We start from the raw sequence: 22,119 nt of genomic DNA on the forward strand, positions 1-22,119 counted from the left end.
CTGTCCCACGCCTGCCCCGCCCCAACCCCTGCCCCACTCCCTCCCTAACCGTGAGGGGTGTTGATGCCTCTCCCCTTCTACCGTAACAGACTTACCAGCTGGACACATCTGTATTGAAAATTGGATCGGTATTGGCCAATATGCCTCCTTAAAAAAACCGGCTATCAGTATTGGCCCCCAAAATCTCTATCGGGCAGAGACAATCCCTGCCCCAGACAGCTTGGTATCTAAGTACCTTTAGGAGGCAAGGCTCAGCTCCTCAAACCTATTCAAATACTTAAGTTCCATCAATGTCCTTTAACAAGCTGGACTTCCAACTCTTCCAACAAGCTGCAGACCTTCAGTTGAGCACTAAGGTCAAACCAACCTACCCATGAGCTTTTCAGTCTCTAACAAATGGATACAATGAGATTCTCAGCACTTTCCTGCTGCCCCTCATTCTCACCTGCTTGACAAGAACAGCTCACTTGCCCCTTTTCCACTTTGCTTATAAATTATATAGGAGGTAAAGGTTACAACATGGATCCAGGTCCTCGGTACCAGATGCTGCACATACGTAAGAAGCCATCCTTGCCCTGAACAGTTTCCTGTCTACACAGACAGGAGAGAGAGGAAGTGAGGAGCAGTAGAGGCAGAAAGAGGTGAAGCAACCTGTGGAAGGACACACAGGAAGTCTATAGCACAGCATAGAACTGATCTCCAATCCAGTGCCCCAGCTATGAGACCAGCCTTCCTCTCCTTTAAAGATCAACTCCTTTCCCAGCCCATTTGTTTCCCCTATGGGTAAGCCTGCGTTTTATCTGACTCCAACGTACTCTTCATTATTTTGCCATTCCCTTACCTATTCAAACAAGCCAATGCCCACATTTGTATACATGCTCACACATGCACATCTGTATAAAGGATACGGTTTTTTTTTCAGCCAGATATACATGTATGTCTTAGGATCTCCATGGCAGATGATGTTTTGTTCCATGTTTTTATGCTAGTAATTAATATTCATTCTTTTCCACCCACACGGCTTTGTGAATGTGAACCAGCAGAGGGAGCCTGGTTGTCTGCTCTTGCAAGGCACTAGACAGGGAGGTGAACAGAGTCTCATTGAGAAAGTAGGGGATTTTTCAGAGTCTAACTAAAAAGGAATCGAGAGGAAAGACTTTTATTCAGAAAAAAGCCTCTGAAGCATTTATGTTTAAATGCAGTTGAGGAGAAATTCTATAACTGTCAATGGTTTCAGAAACAGTCAGGAAAAGAGAGGTGGGGAGGGAAGAAAGAAAATCTTATTTCTTGCTGACGTTCACAAATCACTAAGTGCTGTGTAGTCTAACACCCACCACCTCCAAAACCAGACTTGCTACCATAATGCCTGTTTCCTTTCTTATAGGCAAGACAGGAAGCAAAAATCCTGACCATATGTGGACATTACAGGGCTCAGAATCCAAAATGTATGTTATTGCCTTTCCTTCCAGCACACGGTGTTAATCTTACCAGGCTGGCTAAATTCCCATCCAGAAGCAGGCGACAATAATGATAAAGAGCTCTGAAAGCAAACCATGAGGAGAGGTTAAAGGAAATAGGCATGTTCAGTTCGCAGCAAAAGTGATTAAAAAGGGGCATAACAGTAGCCTACAAATATCTGAAGGACTGCCACACAGAAGAGGGAGAACATCTTTTCTCGTTTGCCATAGAGGGCAGATCACAGAAGCTGGCTCAAGGCAGCACCAGGGCAGATGGTTTAGACTGGATATCAGGAAATACTTCTTCACTGCTAGAACAGTGAGGCAGTGGAACAGGCTGGCTGGGGATGTTGTGGGTCTCCATACCTGGAGGTGTTCAAGAAGAGGATGGACAAGCATTGGTCAGGGATGATTTGGGGTAGCTATATCTATACTATGCTATGTGTATTTCCTACACTTCTGAGCTTTGCTGTTTGCCATGTGGAGCTGGGAAGGAATTTTTCCCCCTCCTGTTTCTGCATGTGTCAGGGATTGGGTTTTTTTTTGCTGTCCTCTGAATTTTTGGGTGTTGGCTGCAGCCAAGTCTGGGGACTGTGATGGGGTGTGCCAAAGCTCCTGCTGGCACTAAAACCCAGAGGTTCCTGGCTGACGGGTCTCGCCCCTTTGCTCAGGGTCTGTCCGATCATCACATCTGGGGTCAGAAAGGAATTTTACCCCATGGGCAGATTGGTAGGGACTGTGAGGGCTTTTGTTTTTTTCTGTAGAAGGGAGCATGACCCTCTTCCTTGGATCTTGAGAATATTTTAAAAACCCTTGCAGCAGCTGAACACTGACTGCTCCAGCCCCGCCTTCTTTACCTGTGGCAGTTTAGCCGCTGTCTTGTAATTGTGTAACAGGGTTGATTTGTATATTTTTAATAATAGGTTAAATAAGGATCTGTAGGGGATAGTTTGGAAAGGGATGATCCTGCCTTAGGCAGTGGGGTGGACTAGATGACCTCCAGAGGTTCTTTCCAGCCTTTCTTTTTATGATTCTATGAACTAATTACATCCTGCCTACCTAAGCTTAAGCTGGAAGTTCATCTGAATACAGCATGCTCCACTTCCTGTCTTAAACACTGGAACAACATGCTCTTAAAGAGCTAACATGTTCCACCCTGGAGGTGGGAGAAGTGTTCCCTCTGCAGTGACAGGCACCACATAAATGACAGATCAGGCAAGAAAGAAATGACAAGATAATGAGTGTTTCCAGGTAAGTTTTGTATTATTCAAAAGCTGCTCCTCAGAAAAAAAGATATCTAGGCTACATAAAAACATATCGCAGCACATTAGCCAGAGGACAAAAATAATAAAAGCAGAGAAAGAAGCTTAACTACTTTCAGAGGAACAGGTGTGAGAGGCAAGTTCAAGCGTGTGAAACCAACACAGTTATTTCTTAAAGACACCCGCATCCAGATCAACTATGGCTAGGATGGGCTAGTCCAAACTTCCACCTCAAGACTGGGATAAAGCCTGGCATGAAATCAAGCCAGCAGACCAGGCAGCAGCAGCACTTCCTTTGTCAGTACAAAGCAATCACTGTGCAGAAAATGCAGTTGACAGCTAAAGGAAAAATAGGAAGGTTTGGCAGGCTACAGACAGGCTCTTCCACACCATCAGGAGGGCCTCCATGTTTCTGAAAGACAGGCACTAGTTCATTTGGCTCACACGGGCTATGTGAATGGGCTCTCCTGGGATTTCTCCAGACTCCAAAGAGCATAGGTATCAAATACATCATACTACAGGTCCTGACACCTTCCCCCAGGCTGTATGTGTCACGACTATTCACACCTTTACAGTGATACCAGGGACAGGCCCAAAGGGCACAGCCCACAGACACTGGGTCTATTAGAAGCACACAGCCTATGCCATGCCGCTGTGTCCAGCAGTAGGACATGCACTTATGCTAAGCATAAAACCAGTGATTCTCAACTTTTTTAGACTCAAGGCCTCTCTCAAAAAATACAAGCTCATAGCTTTCACTTGTTTTTTGACTACAAAAAAATAATAGAACAATTCTTCTGTCGCGAAAAACTCAGAAAGCCCACTGCAGGTCAGAACGGTTTTGGTATTATGGATTCCTATGGGAAATTTTTGGTCTATCTTGTGAATGATGTTTGCACATCTAACAGTGTTAATGCTGCGTGTCATCTTTAAAAGGATCTCAAGGCACTCTAGTTGAGGATCACTACATTAAATACTTCCAGCACAAAAGGGCACCATCAATAGCCACCACCCAACTCACTTCTGCATTCTTCTAATCAATACCAGTAGCCAAATGTTGGATGTTTGCTTTTTACATTCTGGTGCCTTTTACGGATAGTTTCCAAGTTCCTCACAAAAGCATTAGTGACTTCACTGGGCGGGGTGCAGGGAGCGTCCATGCATGCTCTTTTATAAGATGTGAAAACTATGATATTGTCTGAATTCCTGTTCCCACAAGTCTGCACTCAATGCAGAGCACACAGAAGTCCTGACTTCTCCAACTCAAACTCCAGTGTCCCACTTCCCAAACCAGTGCACAGGCAAGAGTTTAGTAAGAGGAGAGTGGGGCTCCAAAATTATGAAAAATATCCAACAGTGCCTTGGTCAAAATATTTCTTTGCTAATGACTGAACCCAACTTAACAGATGATCATCTCTGGCTCCTCTCCTGGACTTTATCACCAGATATCAGTGCATTTTACACAGCAGGTCAGCATCATCAAGCCCCACTTTGCAGATGGGGAAACCAAGACATGGGAAGGTGAACTCGTTTCTCCCATATCACCCACAGCCCAAGGAGGAGGCAAGAATCCAACCCTTTTCTCTGAAGTCAGTCCAGTGCTCTATTACCCAAGCTAGACGCTTCTTTTCCCCCAGAGCTGAACACTTTACAGAGCACATACTACAGGCATTTCTGGACTTCAGTGCCCAGAAGTGGAAAAGTTTTCCCATCCCAAATGACTTCCAGCTGAGATTTTCCTATGTGCAGTGAATCATTCAACTGCAGTTGTGAAATGCTCAGCAGGTGCAAACACAATCTCTCTTTACAGTCACTTCTGCTCTACCTTGCACAGTAACAGGTGGGTTGGCACAAGGGTGAGAGGTCTGAAATGCTATGATTGATTTCTCATTGTGAGGATCAGACTATTACAAAAAAATAAGCAAGAAAAGAAAAAAACAAAACTCTGTTGTTCAGCTCTGGGAATCAAGCTTTGCTCTGAAAACATCCTGTGTGAACCCAGTCTGAAGGCACTAGTCTTCAGGAGACTTGAAGGGACTGTTACGAGGTGGCAAAAGGGAATAGGGGGAGAAAAGGAGACAGATCTAGAAAGCAGCCTGTTGATTCTGTCATGCTCCTAAGAGATAGCTGTTGTGCTGGGGCAGCCCCTTTTCAACTAAGGATCACACTTAACATACCTGCTTTTCTGGGAGAAGAAACTGAGGCTGAGAGCTTAGGTGACTAGCCCAAGGCCTCAGAGCACACTGGTGGCACAATAGTGAATAAAGCACAGGCTCTCCTCACTGTAGCCTTTCCACCTCCTTTTTCATAGACTCCCAATGAGATTTCTAGGCTTGATGCCAATCTGCTCAAGAAATGAGCAGCTAATACGCTTACAACTAGGAAAAACCACCTCATGGAGAATAAATGCAATACTAAAGAAAGCTGCTGGATTGACAACTATTGCAGAGGCAGCACTAGCTTCTTCATGGTTCCCACCTCAACCCAAACCTGGAAAGGTCCAGTCTTAGGGTAGTTACATTTCCATGACCCATTCAATACTCTGCTCCTTGGCAATGCTGGTCAGAGAAGAGCCAAGTAGAGGAGTTCTAGGTATGGGTAAATACTCCCTGTAGCACAACAACAGCCTAAAAATGATTAGAAGCAATTATGGTGATCTCTCTAAACAGACAGGCTTGCCAGGATGAGACGGTGTGGGAAGAAGCAGGCCCCTTCCCCTTCCTTCTCATCCTCCATAATGGTTTTGAATAACTATATCTGTGGGACAGGGAGAAAACCACCTACTGGTTGAAACATTTTTTTTTTGGGGGGGGCAAGGAGGAAAGAGAGGAATTCTCACAAGGGGATCATTTACCCGAGAAAAAAATTGATCAATACCAGGCTCAATCAATGCATCTTGCCAGGGCTAACATGCTGGTCTCGCCAGCTGGCAGGATCTAAACGAATATTTCACAATGCCAGCTGTTATCTACCACACTGGGGCTGCAAATATATGCTGGTTTAATTACCCAACACTCATCCTGCTAAAGGTCATGCTGCTATCAAAGCCTTCCCTGTTTTTCAATTGGTTTTATCTAATTTAAGTGGTCTCTTATCTCCTCTGCTGTTAGGTATCTTCAGCCTCTTTTGGAATAACAGTCATAAACAAGAGGGAAGCCTTTGTGCTATCTCAGGAAGCTGCAACCTCTCTGTCTACCAGATTTTAGCCAGGGACTGCCAACCCACTGGGCACATGCCTCTCCCCCTTCCTGACCCCAAGAACTGAGCCAGATTGGGAATGGTCACAACTACCATTCCAGGGATACCACAGACAGAAAACACCTCGATAAAAGCCTAATACAAAAATCATCACATGGCACATAGCACTTTGTAGAAGAGGCACCTGGAATTCGCAAACATGCCCTGTCTCATGCCCATGGCGCACATTCAACACCAGCTCATTGCTTCCCTGTGCTCTTGTGTATCTGCAGCCACCTAGCATCTCTTGGGTTATGCTGAGATTGTAATCTCTCTGGGGCAGGTACCTGCTCTTTGATTGGAGTTTGTACAGCACCTGGCAGGGGACCTGATTTTGTACTTAGACACTAGGGTCACACATGTAGGAGAGTTAATATAAACATCATGGAACAATTTAAGATATCTGAAAATCTCTTCATTTTGAGTTTACCTGGTAATCCTGATCATCAATCCCAAATCTTTCCCGGAGATTTCGGAACACCAGTGGGCAGTACTCCTTAAATTTGAAGCGACTTGGCAGGTTTTCCCTAGGACAAAGAAGCAGATGTCATACCTGTGGAACCAACAATGCTTCACACACTAGCTCTCTAAGCCCTCCCTGCATCACTGTGAGCCCTAGAATCAACTCAGCCCTAATCCCTTCCCCACTCCCATCCAACCTTGTGCTTCACGCTTTCCAGAATCATCATGGCGTGTTGCCCAACAGCCCAATCCTGCTAATGCTTATATGCTCACTTTTACTACATTGACAGCCCCATGCATTTGAACATTTGTAAGATCAAGCAATTGGCTTGCAAGCTCTTTGGAGTAGGAAGCATGTCCTATTAGCTGTTTGTAAGGCACTGTATAGATTTACAGCAATGTGCTTTTTTGGGGATCAATGATTAAAACAGCTTAAATAAATATAGGCAATATCTTTTATTAGACTAACTGCCTAGCTGAAGGTAAGTCATCTGTGCTCACAAGACTGTCTTAACAGATCCAATCCTGCTAAATACACACAGGGACAGCGTATGAAATGACTGAAGAGCCTTGCACAAAAATTCAGAGACCACTTCAAGTACATCATGGCATTTCCAAACACATTGCCCACACGGAACCCTTTGCATTCCAAGTTCTTGAGGTGTATTCAAGCAAGAATAAAGGCATTATTCCTCCCCCAGTCTCTCCACCCCCGACTCAATAAGGAAACAGAGGTGAAGAGCCACAGCTTGCCCACGGCATGAGGAAAAAAAATCAGAGCCAGGACCTGACTCAGGTTTTTGGCTTCTATTTCCAATGCTCTTGCCACAAGGCTGTAATGCCTCCTTAACCCCAAAGCAAAGGCTTTGTAGCAAAGGAACACACAGTACAAGCCAATCCTTGAGAAGCCATAGAGGATCCCTGCAGGCTAACTTGGGCAAGCGTCATTTGTACTGTTTAACAGGCTGAAAGAAGGATTCTCCCCTGACTCTGAGCCCAGATCTGACAAAATAATTTCTCCCTTTCCTCTCTCACTACTGCTACTGTTCTGCTGGATAATTTAGCTACACCCTGAGATGTGGTGTTATTGTTTAAGACAGAGAGCTGGGGGAAGAGGTTCCCTGAATTTGGATTAGATCAGAGCTGCCCAGCTGGTGGCCTGTGGGCCACATGCAGTCTGCAAGAGGTTAATCTATGGCATAGACTCCCCTTAACTGCTGTTCCATTCACTGCTCCAGCCAGGGTAGGGCAGCGCAGGGCAGGGCAGCCTGCAGTGCTGGGGTAGCCAGGGCATGGTGCACCAGGAGAACGCACAGCCAAAGTTGGGGGGGGACACACCAGCCAGCCCAGTGAAATAAATGGTCAAGGCATGCTGCCCATCCACAGGGGCAGGGGAGCTTTGCAGGTGAGGCAGTAGGGTGGAAAGAGGTGGACATGACCCCTGCTGGTGCAGCTCCTGGTCATGAAGAAGTTGTACAGCCCTGGATTAGACCTTCCAGACTTGGAATTAAATGTCAAGAGGCAAGCAGATGAATCAGCTGCGGCCTTTCCTCTTTTTGAGGATTGCCAACTTGTACACACAAGTAGCATGGGACGCCTGTGTATTGGCTTTAATTCTACTGTACAGCCAACTGGGGAGGGGGCAGGAAGTATAGTGGCAGACACATCAGGAAGCAGAAAGAAAAGCAGCAGAACAGAAAGAAGCACAGGCCAAAGACACAACATAAAGAGCAGTAGATCAGGCAAGGGAGGGGGTTGGAATAGCACTTGTGGAGGGCATGGGGTTTAATCTATGACATGACTGCCAAAGCAAGGTTGGCCCCCCTGCTGTCTTATGGTGTAAACATGAGATGCCCTTTTAAAGTCCTCTCTTGCAATTAAAGCTACCAAATTTACTCTACCCCAAAGCAACTTCCCCACTGAGGAAGAAGCAGGAGAGATGGTCCTTTCTGGAGACAGCTGGAGCCTTTTAGCTTTGCTTTTTGGCATGCTAGACACACACAGAACAAGAAGAGCCTGTGCAGTGAAAGGCTGCAATGAAAAATGGAATTTGTGGGGAAGGGAGGAAGAAAGCAGTGGCTATGTAGGAGAGATGAACCTTGGAGTAACACTTCTGCTCTCAAAGGTAGATCATAGAGATGAGGTGAGAACTCTTATCTAAAGAAAAGGTGCATGTAATGCACAAGTGGTATAGATCAGTACTGCATTATGAAACATCCTTTGCTGGAGGTTTTCAAGAAGAGGCTGGATCAGCCTCTCTCTGGCATGGTTTAAGAACATCACATTATGCACAGGGCTGGCCTAGATGATGCTTCAGATCCTATCCAACCCTATGAGTCTAGGTTATAGACAGCCAGGCAGCAGACTGCTACTCCCCACATCAATAAGAAATATTGATTCAAAGGGCTTCCAACCTAATATCCTCAGCCCAGTTCCTAAAAAAGAAGGGCATAGGCTAAAAAGCCTCTACCTCCATCACCAGTCTCAGCAAAGAACCAAATGGACCATGGAAAAATGACCTTCCCTTGACACCAACACGCAAACACCCTCAGATCTGGTTTCCCAAGGGCAGCTTAGAGGCTAGCTGATAGGGTGCTATTACAAGTGGGAGGTGGTTAGCATGATGTATTGTCATTGCTATTGGTGTACTCAATCAGAATCAATACTGAACTTTGGTCTCAAGAAGCTAGATTGATGGCCCTTCATAAGCACTAAAACATGACTGGATATAGATGTAATGAATATATACATCTATGCTCATAGATACAACTTTGCTCTAAGACAGCACTAATTTCACCTCTGGTGTTGCCATGCTTCAGTTACAGAAGCTAGACCACAGGACAGTGTGGTACTGATGGACAAAATACCTGTTTTCTTGCTTTGCAGTCTGGGCATCTCCCTTACATGGGCATTTATCTAATCATGAGGGATGCTCTGTGCATGGGAAGGAGCTTACCGGGTCGCCATCTGCAAAACTTGACCTAGAGCAAAAGGCTTTTTTTTTTTTTTTTAAACAGACAAAATGCATAAGCAAGAGGTGACACTGCACTGACTTACTTGTTGAACAGATGATTGTCCACCTTAATCTTACTGTAGGCTTTAAAGTCATCTGGCATTAGCATCACAGGGACAGGAACGTTGCTTAACTCATTGATCTGAAAGAGAATGGAAAACAACATTCAACCCCTGAATGATGTCTCCTTGCAGTTATCATCCATGTCTTATTTTTGACCTCAGGAAGTGATGAGCAGTGTTGAAAAAGACAGAAGGTGATTCGTTAAATCTGGAGGGCATGTTTCTGTGCTAGTCAGATACAGAAAGTGCTGTTGTGTCCCTAGTTAAAAAAAGGCATCTTAATCGATGATGTGGCAAGTACATCTTCAGTTGGTCCATGCCTTGTGTTCTTTTAAGCCATCTATAGTGTGCTACCCTTCTCCTGAGACCACCCAAATGATATCAGAATACAAATTTTGCCCTGTGTTAAAATAACATCTCTTCAGTACAAACACTGACTCTGTAACCAGGTCTCACTATTACAAATCATGAGTGACCAACACCTTTGACTCGAGGGCACAGAGCAAAAGAGGTTCTGAACTGCTTCTTCCTAACCATACTGCTGCCTCAGGGATGCTGTCTCTTTCTCTGCCTGTCTGCTGTAGTTCTTACCCCTCCACACTCCCTAAGGGAATGAATCACTCTGCTATCTCTCCCTCTTCTTGTTCCTTGTTAAAATGTGTGGCAACAGCAGGAATATATAGAAACAGACAACTGAGCACTCAGCTGCCACACTGTGGAATTGCTACTTTACAGAAAGCCACGTGTGAAAACTCAGACTGCAGCACCAAGTGCTGAAAGAGACTGTAGTAAACATGCAGGCCCTACACAGCAGCTACACCCTAAAAGAACTGACTTAGCAATGGGAAGCATCAAAACCCTGCTGTTCCCAGAAATGCGCCATGGCCTTTTTTCTTTTCTCACGCAGTGCTCCACCCCCAGCTTGGCCAAAAAAAGCAAGTTTGCTTGTACAAAGGCAGATCCAACCTCTGTTAATGAATTTGGAATGCACATTAGTCACAACTATGGTTAAAAGAGGAAGCTATTCCACTGCAGAGCAGTTACTAGGATTTTTACAATGCAGCTGCTATGACCAGGCAACACCTGAGAGAAGCAGCCTTTGTAGTCACAGCACTGGGCAGGGAGTCTGCCGTTTGCCTGTACAGACTTCAGACTGATCATCTGACTATAAGACCTTGGCCAAGTCTCTTAGCCTTTTATGCATCTCTGATTCACCATGTGTAAACTGCGAGTGTGTGCAGTAGCACATCCATGCATGAGGCATGGGGGCCAGTGTGCTCCCCTTTGGCTGTGCACAGAAAGTTCAGAGCTCACTGTCCTGTCAGCATGAGCTCCTGTCAGAGCTCTGCATGAGCTGTGAGCTCTCCAGCTGATCAAGGAAGGGTCCAACCACAGCCCTTACTTTTATGCATCTTCAGAACCCAGAGCATCAATGCTGCTGCTCCTCCTCCCTCTCACCCACCCCACTGAGTGGCATGGCAGAGGCAGCACTCACCTGCTGGGCTCCAGAGCAGCATGAAAGCCATGACTCCTGGCAGACCCTGCACTGAGAGCTCACATGACACAGTCCAAAGAGGGGTACAACCACGCTGCCACACTCCCTCTGGATCCACTCCTGGATGCGTGCAATCTTTCCTTGGCCTGCCCTTCTATAGCATCTGACAGAACAGGCTGTTGCCTTGAAAAGCCCATGCTTCTCTGAACCAACTAGTCTGTAAGGTGTCACCTACCACCTCAGAGGAAGGTTGCAAGGCTTAGTTTATGGTTTGCAAAAAAGGAAGAAAAACGGAGATTCACAGATTCAAGGTTTAGTGACAGCCAGGAAAGCATCAATATACCTTCAAATCCTATCTAATCACTGAACAAGCAGATATTATTCTGCATCTCTTTTGCCCTTTTTGCCAAAGGAAAAATACTTCCTGTGAGGAAATGGGCTGCTACAATCATTAGATTGCATCTTCACTGAAACACAATATAGAGGAAAGCACTGCAAGAGAAACTAACCTGGAAACCAACAGTAAGGCAAAGAAAAAGGCTATTGTATGGTTATGGAAACTAAAATGAATGAAGCAGGTGCTCTGAAGCCCAACCCAGTGTTTACTTTGTAGCAGCCACAGAAGTTGGTACCATCCTCTGATAAGTGCTTTGTCAGAGATGAAGGATGTCATACAGATGAATGAATAAGTAATGTTACGTGCTGCTTATCCCTTGTAAATGGCAATGGAGTGAGGAGGCCGATACTCACAGCATCTGCACAAGGCTGGATCCTGTATAATGCAGCTACCGAGAGATGCAAAGTAAAAGCAGGGTGGGAAACAGGGCTTTGGGTCCATCTCTCTAGAACCACATCACATAATCCCTTTATAGTGATTGAGGTGGGTGGTGGGGGAAGGGGGGGAAGGGAAGCGCTGTTAATTCTGCATTAACAAGAGGTGCTGCTCACAGCTGCTAAGTTATTCCTGTCTAGGAGGAGGGAAGCACTAAAGCCTGCTCCTCAGACAAGCCTGTTCTCAGCCTCCCCCGACACCTTGTTTCCCCATCCTGTGCAGTGATAAGGCAGCAGACAAGCCATTAGCTGCTTGTTCTGGATCTGAAGGAAGAATGCCAGAGGCAGCATTATGATCTTCGAAATGCAGAAGTATCCAGAGCCAGTGGCTGGGGGCAGGGTAGTGGAATCTAAAGACTGCTAAAACAGTCCGTATGAACCACTTGTTGGTAGGAGACAAAAAGGGATGGTCTTTGTATCTCCTGGTTCCTACTTAGGCTGCTGGCAATGCCAGAACATAGGTGTGTTACCTGCCGCAACCTTTCTGCCTGACCAGAACAGTGAGCAATAGGGGTAACTTCAGTGTTCAAAGCACAGTCCAAACTCCAAGGAACAGTGGAACAGCCCCATTCAAACCCAAGTGAGACATCCCCCTCCAGCAGCCCCTTCTCCTATACCAGCTACACCCTGCAGACACCACCATCAGCTTTTGGATCCCAGTGCCCAGCTGAGAACAGCAATGAAGCATTAGCCTGGGTGTGGTTTCATTTGGGATTTGATCTGATCTACTGTTAATTAGGCAACATGTGGGTGTGCTGCAATTAGGTACTAGCCTGAGGCTTTGCATCACATAGGACTCCATAGGAACAATGGGATTAGGTGCTTATATGCACAGCTATCTCAGCTAAACAGGCTAGCTCAGGTACATCTAAACTAGTGATTCTCAAAGAGGATGACAAAGCACCCTGGGGTGTCTTCAGATCCTTTCAAGGGTTCTGTAGGGTGTGACACAATATTAGCTCCGCTAAGCGCGCAAACATGATCCACAATGTAAACCCAGGGATTTCAAATAAAAATCCATAGTTGTGGTCTTTTCAAGCTTGTTACAACAGAAAAAGACTGATGTATTATTCTTCTGTAGTCCAAAAAATTTAAAACTAACAGCCAGCATTTTTGAGGGCTGCCTCAAGTCTAAAAAGGTCGAGAACCACTGACCTACACTATGGTGCAATATGCAGTAGAGACATCTGTCCTATCAGGGCTCCACTGTCTGGGATGGAATATACCAAATACCAGACTGACTAGAAAAACCTTTGTTCCTTGTTACCCTAATAACTAATTGCCCCATTTATATCTTCTTTTCAAAGCCACAGGAGTGAAAAAAGTCCATTTCTCTGTCCACAGCTTCTGGAAAATTAAATCAGAGCCCATTAACATTGGTTTTCAGCACAGCCGGCTTCTACTGCCAAACCCTCTACAGCCACATCTACTCAAGTAGATGTTTGTTTCCCTAAGGACAAGAAGCAGCGGCACATGTTGTGCCACTGCTATCTGTCCCCAGGGAACACCTGTGCCACGCACCCTCTGGTGTGCAGCAAGTTACCCCAGGTGGGGTAGGGAAGGCTGGAGCCAGCATTGGGCTGTCCCCAGCAGCCTTACCTGAGATCCTGGGGCTGCAGCAGCAACGATCCTGCTTCTCAGAGCCTGGCTGGTAGCCAGCGTGGCTCCAGCAGGCCAGGCTCTGGTTTTGGGCGGCACATGCTGTCCCTGTGTGCACTGCTCCAATTATTTTTTTTACGCGGGTTTTTTTGACCCCAGGATCTCCTGGGGTCAATGCCCCCCCCCTTGCAGCATGCAGAACACCTGAATGTGCGGTATGTGGTGCTGCAGACTGTACAGCTGCACTTATCTAGACACAGCCTACATGTCTTTCAAAGGGTTGCTATGCCCTGTCCTGTCAGATAAGTGCTACAGCAGGTGTTAGGTGATCTTGTTTGAATGCAAGTGGATCTACCAAGACTGGCTATTCTGCTCTGCACTCTCCTATTGCATTTATCACTGTAGCATCTGAGCTCCTTCCAGGAGCGCGTCAAAGAGGCAACTAACCTCTGGTAAGCATTTGTCCTCTCACCTTCTCCCTAGGGGAGGGGAGAAGGAGCACACACCAGAGACTATATTACATCCTTGCATGTGTTACATACTTGAATGTGTTAATTTACATGAGACAAGGCAGGGACAAAGACATGTCCCTTCAACATGGAGCAGAAGGTAGGATCTGCAACATCTTCCCCTTTTGGTTGGGGGGGGAATTCATTCCCTGGTCTGGAACACGCTTCTCCCCACAAAGCTCCATCTCCCATACAGAGGAGCTTTACTCTTATTGCAGTATGTTCCTTTGTGCCAGAGGAACAGGGCTGTTGACTACAGTCTGCATCCTAGGCTTCAGGGGAGATTTAGAAACTCTGGGCCCAAAACACGGAGCACTGGGAAGATAAGGACCCAAGACCCTGACCTCTCTATCCCATAGGAAGCCAGTGCAGAAACCAGAGGAGCAGAAGTGATGTGCCTGTGGTAGCCAGTGCTGCCAAACAGACTTGCTGCAGTTTGCCTGCCAATACATGTGTTGCTTCAGAAGCCCTGCCACAGTGTGGTCTGCCTAGACCACTGGGTCCAGACTATGGTAGAGATTCCTAGCGTCCCACAGGGCCACAGTACATGGTCTGTAGGTGGTTCACAAACAGAACTGGACCATGCATGCCATCACAGTGCTTTCAGTTGAAAGTTGGTTGATAAGGGTGTAACACATCAAAGACAAAGTGATCCACTGATCCAAAGAGTTTGGAAGCCACTGATCTAGACCACAGGGTCTTCAGGAGCAGAAACCTGGTCTTTCTGCTGGAAGTTGTACGGGGAAGAGGAACAGGAGACAGATCAGTCTGGATGGGCCCTGCATACATATTCTTCCTTTGAGCATCTGCTCTCTGCCACAGTGACACATAAGGTACTAGGCTAGATGGACCTGTCACTGACCCAATAGGGCCACTCTTGTGGTTTTCATGCACACCTTCTCCTTAAAATATCCACACACTATTGGCCCCTCTGAGTTATTTGTTTGCAGCCTGTATTAAAAGCCTGGAGAACCTGCAAGTGACCTGGCCTTGGAAAGTCTTGACATTTGTTACTCTGGGTGGGCGATTATACCTCTCTATGGCACCTCTGAGCTTCCTATTCCCTTGCCAGATGAGACAATGCAGCAAAAAAAGACCTGAATGGAACCAGGGACTCTCCCCTGAGCCTGGATAGCGAGGGAGTTCGGGTAAAGAACACTGCTAATTTAGCCAGGCCAGTCCCTTTGCTGCCCCACACAATTTAGATTAAAATAGGATGATGCATGCCTGTCATCCTCATGATGGATAGCTTGGCCGAAATCGGATACCTGCCAATCTGAAAGACAGCTGACAGAATTGAAAAACAGGTCACATTTTAGGCCAAATCATTTGACACCATCTCCATTAGACAACATCAGACAGATAATTCTCTGCAAAGAAGAGAAAAACATTTCTTGTGTGGTTTCACCCCGCTTCAAATAAGTGCAATACCCCTAATTAGGATCTGCAATTGCCTCCTTCATACAACACTTCTACCACTTTGTAAATACATCAGTTTGGCCCTCTTCTCTCAGGCCTTGAATTTGAATTCCTGGGCAGCACTAATCAATAGGATTCAAGGTTTATTCACAGTGGGCAATTCATCTTTACTACCAAGGGTGATTTCTTAGTCAATAAAAGACGCATCAATAATCTGCGCTGTTCAGGGACAGCTGGTCTAAGAATAAACAGGACAAGCATAATTTTATTTCAAAACCTGATTCTAGCCTCAAAGTGGCAATTACCATTAGTAAATTGATGGGAAAATGCAATTTGTTTACTAACAAGGTCCAACTGACAGAAGTATCTAAGCCTACTTGCTAAGATTCTTTGCAGCAGGAATTAATTCAGAAAAATAAAAATACTTTGTTCCCCTCCAGTGCTTTTCAGCCAGGCACATGAAAAAAAAGCTTTCTGAACATTAGTTAAGTTTTATGATCCATCTCCCCAAGGAGCTAGGTAAAAGATAAATGGGGAGAAGAACAAACCACATCTGGAATGTGACACAACAGCCACTCAACAGAAATACTGCCCAATGGTTAGGGGAAAAGCAAGTAGCACTGTATAATTATGAAACCAGAGAGGCAGGGGACTGGCTTGAGAATTAGAGTAATCACTTATAGAAGTATAAAGAAAATAGGGAAGAGGGGAAGGGCTGAAAGGACCCTCAGGAGGCCATCTAGTCCAACATCCTGCTCAAGGGAAGACCCCAGTCCAAACCAGCCAAGCCAAGCATGTCTAATCCACACTTAAACTTCCAGTGATGGAGACTCCACCACCTCCAGAGGGAACCTGTTCCAGTGAAACAGCTTTTCCTAATATCCAACCTAAATCTCTGTTGTTGCAATTTCAGCTCATTACTTTTTGTCCTGTCCCTTGTGGCTATAGAGAACAACTGGACACTGGCCTTTTTAAAACAAAGCCCTACCCCCTTCTTCTCCAAACTAAAGGGGCCCAAACTTTCCAATCTTTCCCTGCATGTCCTATTTCCTAGGCCTCCAATTGCTTTCCTTGGTGTCTCTGAACTCTTTTGGACTTCTCCATGTCTTTCCTGGAGCATGGTGTCCACAGCTGGACACAGCACTCCAGGACTGGTACGCAGGAGAATAAAAACACTGTCGGGTTCTTCATAACCATAAGCAATCAAGGGCTAGCCTCTACATCTCATCCCAGAGGTGGCTTCACCCTGGCACACTGCAGGAAGAATGGCATCTCCCAGTGAAAATGGATACATCTCTTCCTGAAGTACCTTGGGTTTTCCTTGGAGGTTTCCCTCAGTCTGGCCTAACTTGAAAGAACTTGCATGTTTTGATGGGAACATCTTTTACAGGTGGGAGAACAGAGGCACAGGGTGGCTGACTCACCCAAGGTCATTCGATACCTCCTCAATGGCAGAGCAAAGAGCTAAATCCAGGTCTCCCAAGTCTGATACTGATGCCCTAATACTGTCCCTTCGCTTCTCTCAGTATCTCAGAGTTTCCAGGTCACAGCAATTATAATGAAGTTGAGATCCACTGATCGCCAGCATCAAGGCCAGTCACGTTCCCTTTTGCAGCACTTCCTAAATGTCAACTGCAGACACAGAATATAGCAGTGAAGTGACAGATATAGGCATGTCTGAGTTCATCGGTTTCAAAACACACCATTTGGCAGATGCACTTTTGGCCAGAATTTATATAGCAATGCCAAAAGCAGCGATGCAGAGATGGGAAAGGCAGCTGCAAAGCCAAATTACTGCTTCTTGGGTTGAATACCAAACAGCTGCCCTCTGCCCTGGTTGGGCACACATCACTCCAGCTCTGGGAGCTTCAATCAGCACAGGAAAATTGTGGAACTGGGGGGTTGTCACAAGCACAGTGCAAGAGATCTGCCCATTTTGACAGAGGTACAACTTGCTTCCAGAAGCCATTTTTGTCACCATGTTCCCACACAGCCACAAGCTCTGGTTGATAGATCATCACCTAAACAAGTTGACATAATCAACACAAACACAGCTGTCCAATGTATAATAACAAAAGCAGACACACCCCAGCATCACACTCCAACTCCATAGGTAAACACTAGGATCCTACCCCACAGCCTAACTAGCACCTTGTAACTACACTAGTCTCACCAGCTGCATACAGTACTGTTGCTCAGTCAAGTGTAGCTAACCCCTCCCACCCCAAACCATCACAATTCAATGCCTACTTCTAATCTCATCTAGCTATGTCCACATACACAATGAAAGAGGGACACTATATGAACACCCAGTAATAAGAACCTGAATTTTCTGTTGTTCTCCTAAAGCCATGACAACAGCATCTTCAAAAACCCAGTCCTCAGCTATGACCTGTTCTTCAAACACAACTCAGCAGCTTGCAAGCTATTTGCAACCTGAGTGTCTGAACCTTTTTGGCTCCACCCACTTCTCCTTTCTGAAGTTTTACATGTTACTGAGGTACAGAACCAGCTTCCTGGTTCAAGCCTCAGAAGCCAAATGCACTTCATTCCTGTCTGCATGTGGCTGGGAACTACTAAGGTACCATATCATAATTCACATCTGGCAGACGCACTTGATTCAGCCGCGGATCAAGACAGCCAGCACTGGACAAAGGCAGGCTTCTTGTTTAAACCTGTTCGTGCATTAACAACACCTACAAACAAATCAGCCACTCTTGATCTTCTCCAGACCCACCACACACTGTATTCACACCAGCTGCGAACAAGCCTGTTCAAACATAAGGCAGAACCAAACCGTTGCCAGACTGAGTAAATGAACCCGAGGGTATTTCTTGGCTACAGGAGATGGCTCGCATAAAGGCATTGTTTGTCTGATCAGTCCCTGACAACTCTTTTTGACAGAACCCTTTTGGCGTGTCCTTGCAATCTTGATTGTGTCAATGAATTCTGATGCTCCCAGAAGGACTTCTCCCACAGGCAGGGTCTCACCGATTTCATAGCCAAAGAATTCATCCCTTGAAATTGTGCTTCAGAAATGAAGGGGCTTTTGAAAAAAGTATATATTTCTAGCCCTTGGAGATGTAAAGAAAACCTTTACAACACACATGGACTGAGGCTAAATACAGTGCGAACAAGCACTCTGAGGTGAGAACTGCCCTATTCATTTCAGCGAGGTGTTGATTCTAAAACCCAAGGATGACAGCAACACTGTCAACTCTGGTGGCTCTCTCACATCATTTCGACAGAAACTTCCAGCTAAGATTTTTGTTCCAGTCACAAAATTATAATTCCACAGAGGCTAATGCGTCAAGGTTATTTTCGTACTTAAGAAAAACCTCTTTCAGAATACATCTGGAACTGCTGAAGAAGTCTCACCTGACTCCTCCAGAGAGTAGGGACTTCGGGGTAAAATTTAGATCCAGCTTCTCATGGGGAATATGGCATCTTGCCTGTACACCAGCCTGGCAGAGAGAAGCAGAAACCTTTGGGAAATTAGTAGCTGTAAGGGCTTGCAGCTTCTTACCAAATCAGCTGCATCCGAGACATCATTCCTGGTGCTGCAGGCAACCAGTACAACCATGCCCAGCAAGACACTCCAGGTAGTTCGGCATGGGTGGTCTGCCAAATTCCACCTGACTTTGTTTCAATGCCTCTGTATCAGAAAGACACAACCCTCCCCATGCAGCCTGCTGCCCACCTGGGGACATGCCCTGCAACCAAGACCATGGAATAAGCAAGCAAAGAGCCTAGCTTACAGGGAATCCCTCCAACATATCGTGTTGTGCCACATTCCACCTGGGACAGCAGTCTGGAAGTTGTGTGGTACATTTAAATAGGTAGCCAGACAGCAGATGCAAGTTTGGTTTGGATAGGGATAATCTTGCCTCAGGCCGAGGGCTGGACTAGATGACCCTGGAGGTCCCTTCCAGTGCTTCTCTATGATTCTAGATTCTGTGATTAATCAAACCCCTCACCATATGCCTCACTCACTTCTCAGTCCCTGCACTTAAAGGAGCCCTCAGCGAAGACATGAGCTAGGTGTCCAGCCATGGGCCAGTCTGCAAAGAAAATGGCACGCCTCACATAAAGCATCATCAGCCTTGCACCAACCACTTGCATGTGCGTGTCACCTTAAAAGCTGCACAGATTTACTGTCCAACTGTAAAATAGAAAGGCACCTTCCTATTGCTATTTGTTCAGTGCTGGCCAACTGTACAAAATTTCATCTGGCCTTTAGCATTTGCAAGTGGCCTTGTTCACACACAGTTGCAATGTGAGAAGGACCACTCTAACTCATCTGTTACAAGTACCTTAAATTAATCCGTCTTACCTACCAACCCTGCTGCAGTGCCATCACCCCAAAGAGTCCACAAGTACAAGCAACAGCTCATCTGTCAAGGAAATAAAACCAATTTAGATCACAGCCCACTTGCTGTATAGTAGCCAAACTGGGCACCCACCTTTCTAGCACTTAACCCAACCCATGTCATCATGTATCAGCAACAAAGCCAGTGACACAGAGTAAGATCAAAATGAACTGACAAGTATTTCTCACACAGTCCCGGATGTTTGTCCGAGAGCAAGGAGGTCACAGCTGCTATTTTCTAACCCTTGTTTGGCCCTACAGGATGCAGCCTCAGCTTCTAGCAGAAGTTTCATCATAACATGTCACCAAGAGAATCCCATTACTAGCATAATGTCCACACACAACTTACAGCCCACCTTCCTCTCCCTGGATGAGACTGGCAGTGTCAAGCCAGTGTTAATTAGATTTCAGTGTTATGTTACAATGTGTGGGCATGAAAAAAGTCTACTATACATCTACCAGCCCAGAGGTCGACGCATAAAAGTAGTTACCGCCCAACAAGTTCCCCTAGCAACTCCTCCAAAGTCACTATGAGGCAGTGACCAAAACTGCCCAGGATCCAGTTATCAGTTTCACCTACAGAGCTATTAAGTCTTGCTAATACCACTCTACTACTTCTGAAGCAAAACCCTAAGCAAAAAGATCACTGGAGTGTCTTCAGGATCCGGAAGACAACACTGCATTGTATCACACCTAGGAGGTTTTCTTCATCACCAACTAAGCTAAAGGGTTGATTTTATTTGTAAATGAACATTTCAATTCTGCAGGAATAGCTCTCTCAGGTTCTTGCTCTCTCTCCAGGAAAGCTTCTGTTTGATACTAAGGAATGCATTTTCCTAAACTCTCAAAATACATATGCTAAATTAGGAAGGAGAAAGGTTCCTGGCATTCTGCACCCAACAGAATATACCATCACAACAGATTTCAGATTTCTTAACTGCTGCTACAGAATGCATCACCCGCAGCCACATGGCAATCATTTCTAATCCATCAAGCTCATCAAGCATGTGAGGAGAATGTTGCAAGATTCTGGGTGCCATCAGAGGAGCAGAGGGAGAAAGTTTATGGAGAAACGTATTGACAGCACAAAGGGCAGGATTCAAAGGCGACTGGGAGGTCTCTGCTCAGCTCTTCACAGATGCTCACACATTCTCTGTTTCCTACAGCATATATTGACCCATGTCATAGGAAAACTGAATCTGGGAGGGGGGAACTAGGTGACTCCACTGCTCTGGGAGGTGGTGTCACTTGGGGTTTACCCTGCAGATTATCAGCACTGAGGGCTCAAGGAGTGGTGGGATCAGTCAGGAGCTTTATCTTTTGGGCAGGAGTTGGGTTTGGTGGTAGGAATGAACAGGCCCCTGGGTTTCCAACTCCTGTAGCTGACCTTACTGAGGATGCTCAAGGAGCCTGAGGAACAGGGTCCCTGGGTCAGCGTGTGACCAGAAGACTCCCCCATGAGGACACCGAGAACAACGGGGATCACTGGAAGTGGAGGGTGCAGGGGGTCTCCCTGTGGGGGTGGCCTCTCACAGGAGGCTACAAGCTGGAAAAACTGGAGACACCTAAAGCTACAGGGGCCCTGAGAGGACAGGGAGAACACTAGGGTCTCTGCTGCAAGGGGATGCTGAAGGCACCAGGAGACAGACCATCCCTGGCGGCAACAGGCCAGGGACAAGCCCCAGTGCCTGGAGGTGTGAGGAGCTCACAGTGCCAGGGGGCAAGCCCTGCATTCCCTTGCCCCCACAGCATGAAGGTGGGGTACTGCTTTCGAGGAAGGCAAGGAGGCGCTGGATCCCAGGGCTGGGGCAGGCATAGGGAAGGGAGGTAAGGATGGATGGGGGGCATCATCCTCAGACTGCCCACCAAGCACTGGGGGTGCTCTGGGCTCCCAGCACCTGCAAGGGAGAGAGGGGGCTTCCAGTCTGGGGAAGCATGAGACTGAGGGAGGGGCCTGATCTTGGACCACAGTGATCCTGGGATGAAGGGGAGGAGAAGAGCGCCCTGATCCTGGGGTGGACAGGAGGACGGGAAGGCCCTGATTTTGGGGTGAGGGGCCTGATGCTAGGGCGGGGGGAGAGGGAAGGGTCCCGATCCTGGAATGGAGAAGGGATAGCTCTGTTCCCGGGGTGAGGCCCCCGATCCTGGGATGATGAGAAGAAAGGGAAGGCTCGATCCTGGCCCGAGGGGCCGGATCCGGAGGTGCAAGGCGGAGGGGAAGGCCCCGGTGCGGGGGAGGCGGACCGGGCGGGGAGGGGAGGCTCACCGTGTGGTTGGCGCCCCACATGAGGACGCTAAGCAGCGGTTCAGAGGCCCGGAACAGCTTCACCTTCTGGCACACGAAGTGCTTCTTCTTGGTCTTGGTCTTGCTGGCGCTGAGCGCGGCCCCCAGCGCCGCCGCGGC

At 46.7% G+C, this 22,119-nt stretch overlaps 1 protein-coding gene across 1 annotated transcript in view; it reads right to left on the reverse strand.

Annotated features, from left to right (window-relative positions):
- The window catches only part of PIP4K2B (phosphatidylinositol-5-phosphate 4-kinase type 2 beta), a 33,843-nt gene extending 11,730 nt beyond the window's left edge, over window positions 1-22,113 (reverse strand). The window contains exons 1-3 of the mRNA XM_019550263.1: window positions 21,982-22,113; window positions 9,476-9,573; window positions 6,387-6,483 (exon numbers count right to left, since the gene is read on the reverse strand). Of these exons, the coding sequence (XP_019405808.1) occupies window positions 6,387-6,483; window positions 9,476-9,573; window positions 21,982-22,002 (216 nt within the window). The 5' untranslated portion in view covers window positions 22,003-22,113. The remainder of the gene's footprint in view (window positions 1-6,386; window positions 6,484-9,475; window positions 9,574-21,981) is intronic.
- Window positions 22,114-22,119: the final 6 nt, after the last annotated feature.

This window comes from Crocodylus porosus, unplaced genomic scaffold (genome assembly GCF_001723895.1).
Source record: "Crocodylus porosus isolate Cpor-Errol unplaced genomic scaffold, CroPor_comp1, whole genome shotgun sequence".
Lineage (NCBI taxonomy): Eukaryota > Metazoa > Chordata > Crocodylia > Crocodylidae > Crocodylus > Crocodylus porosus.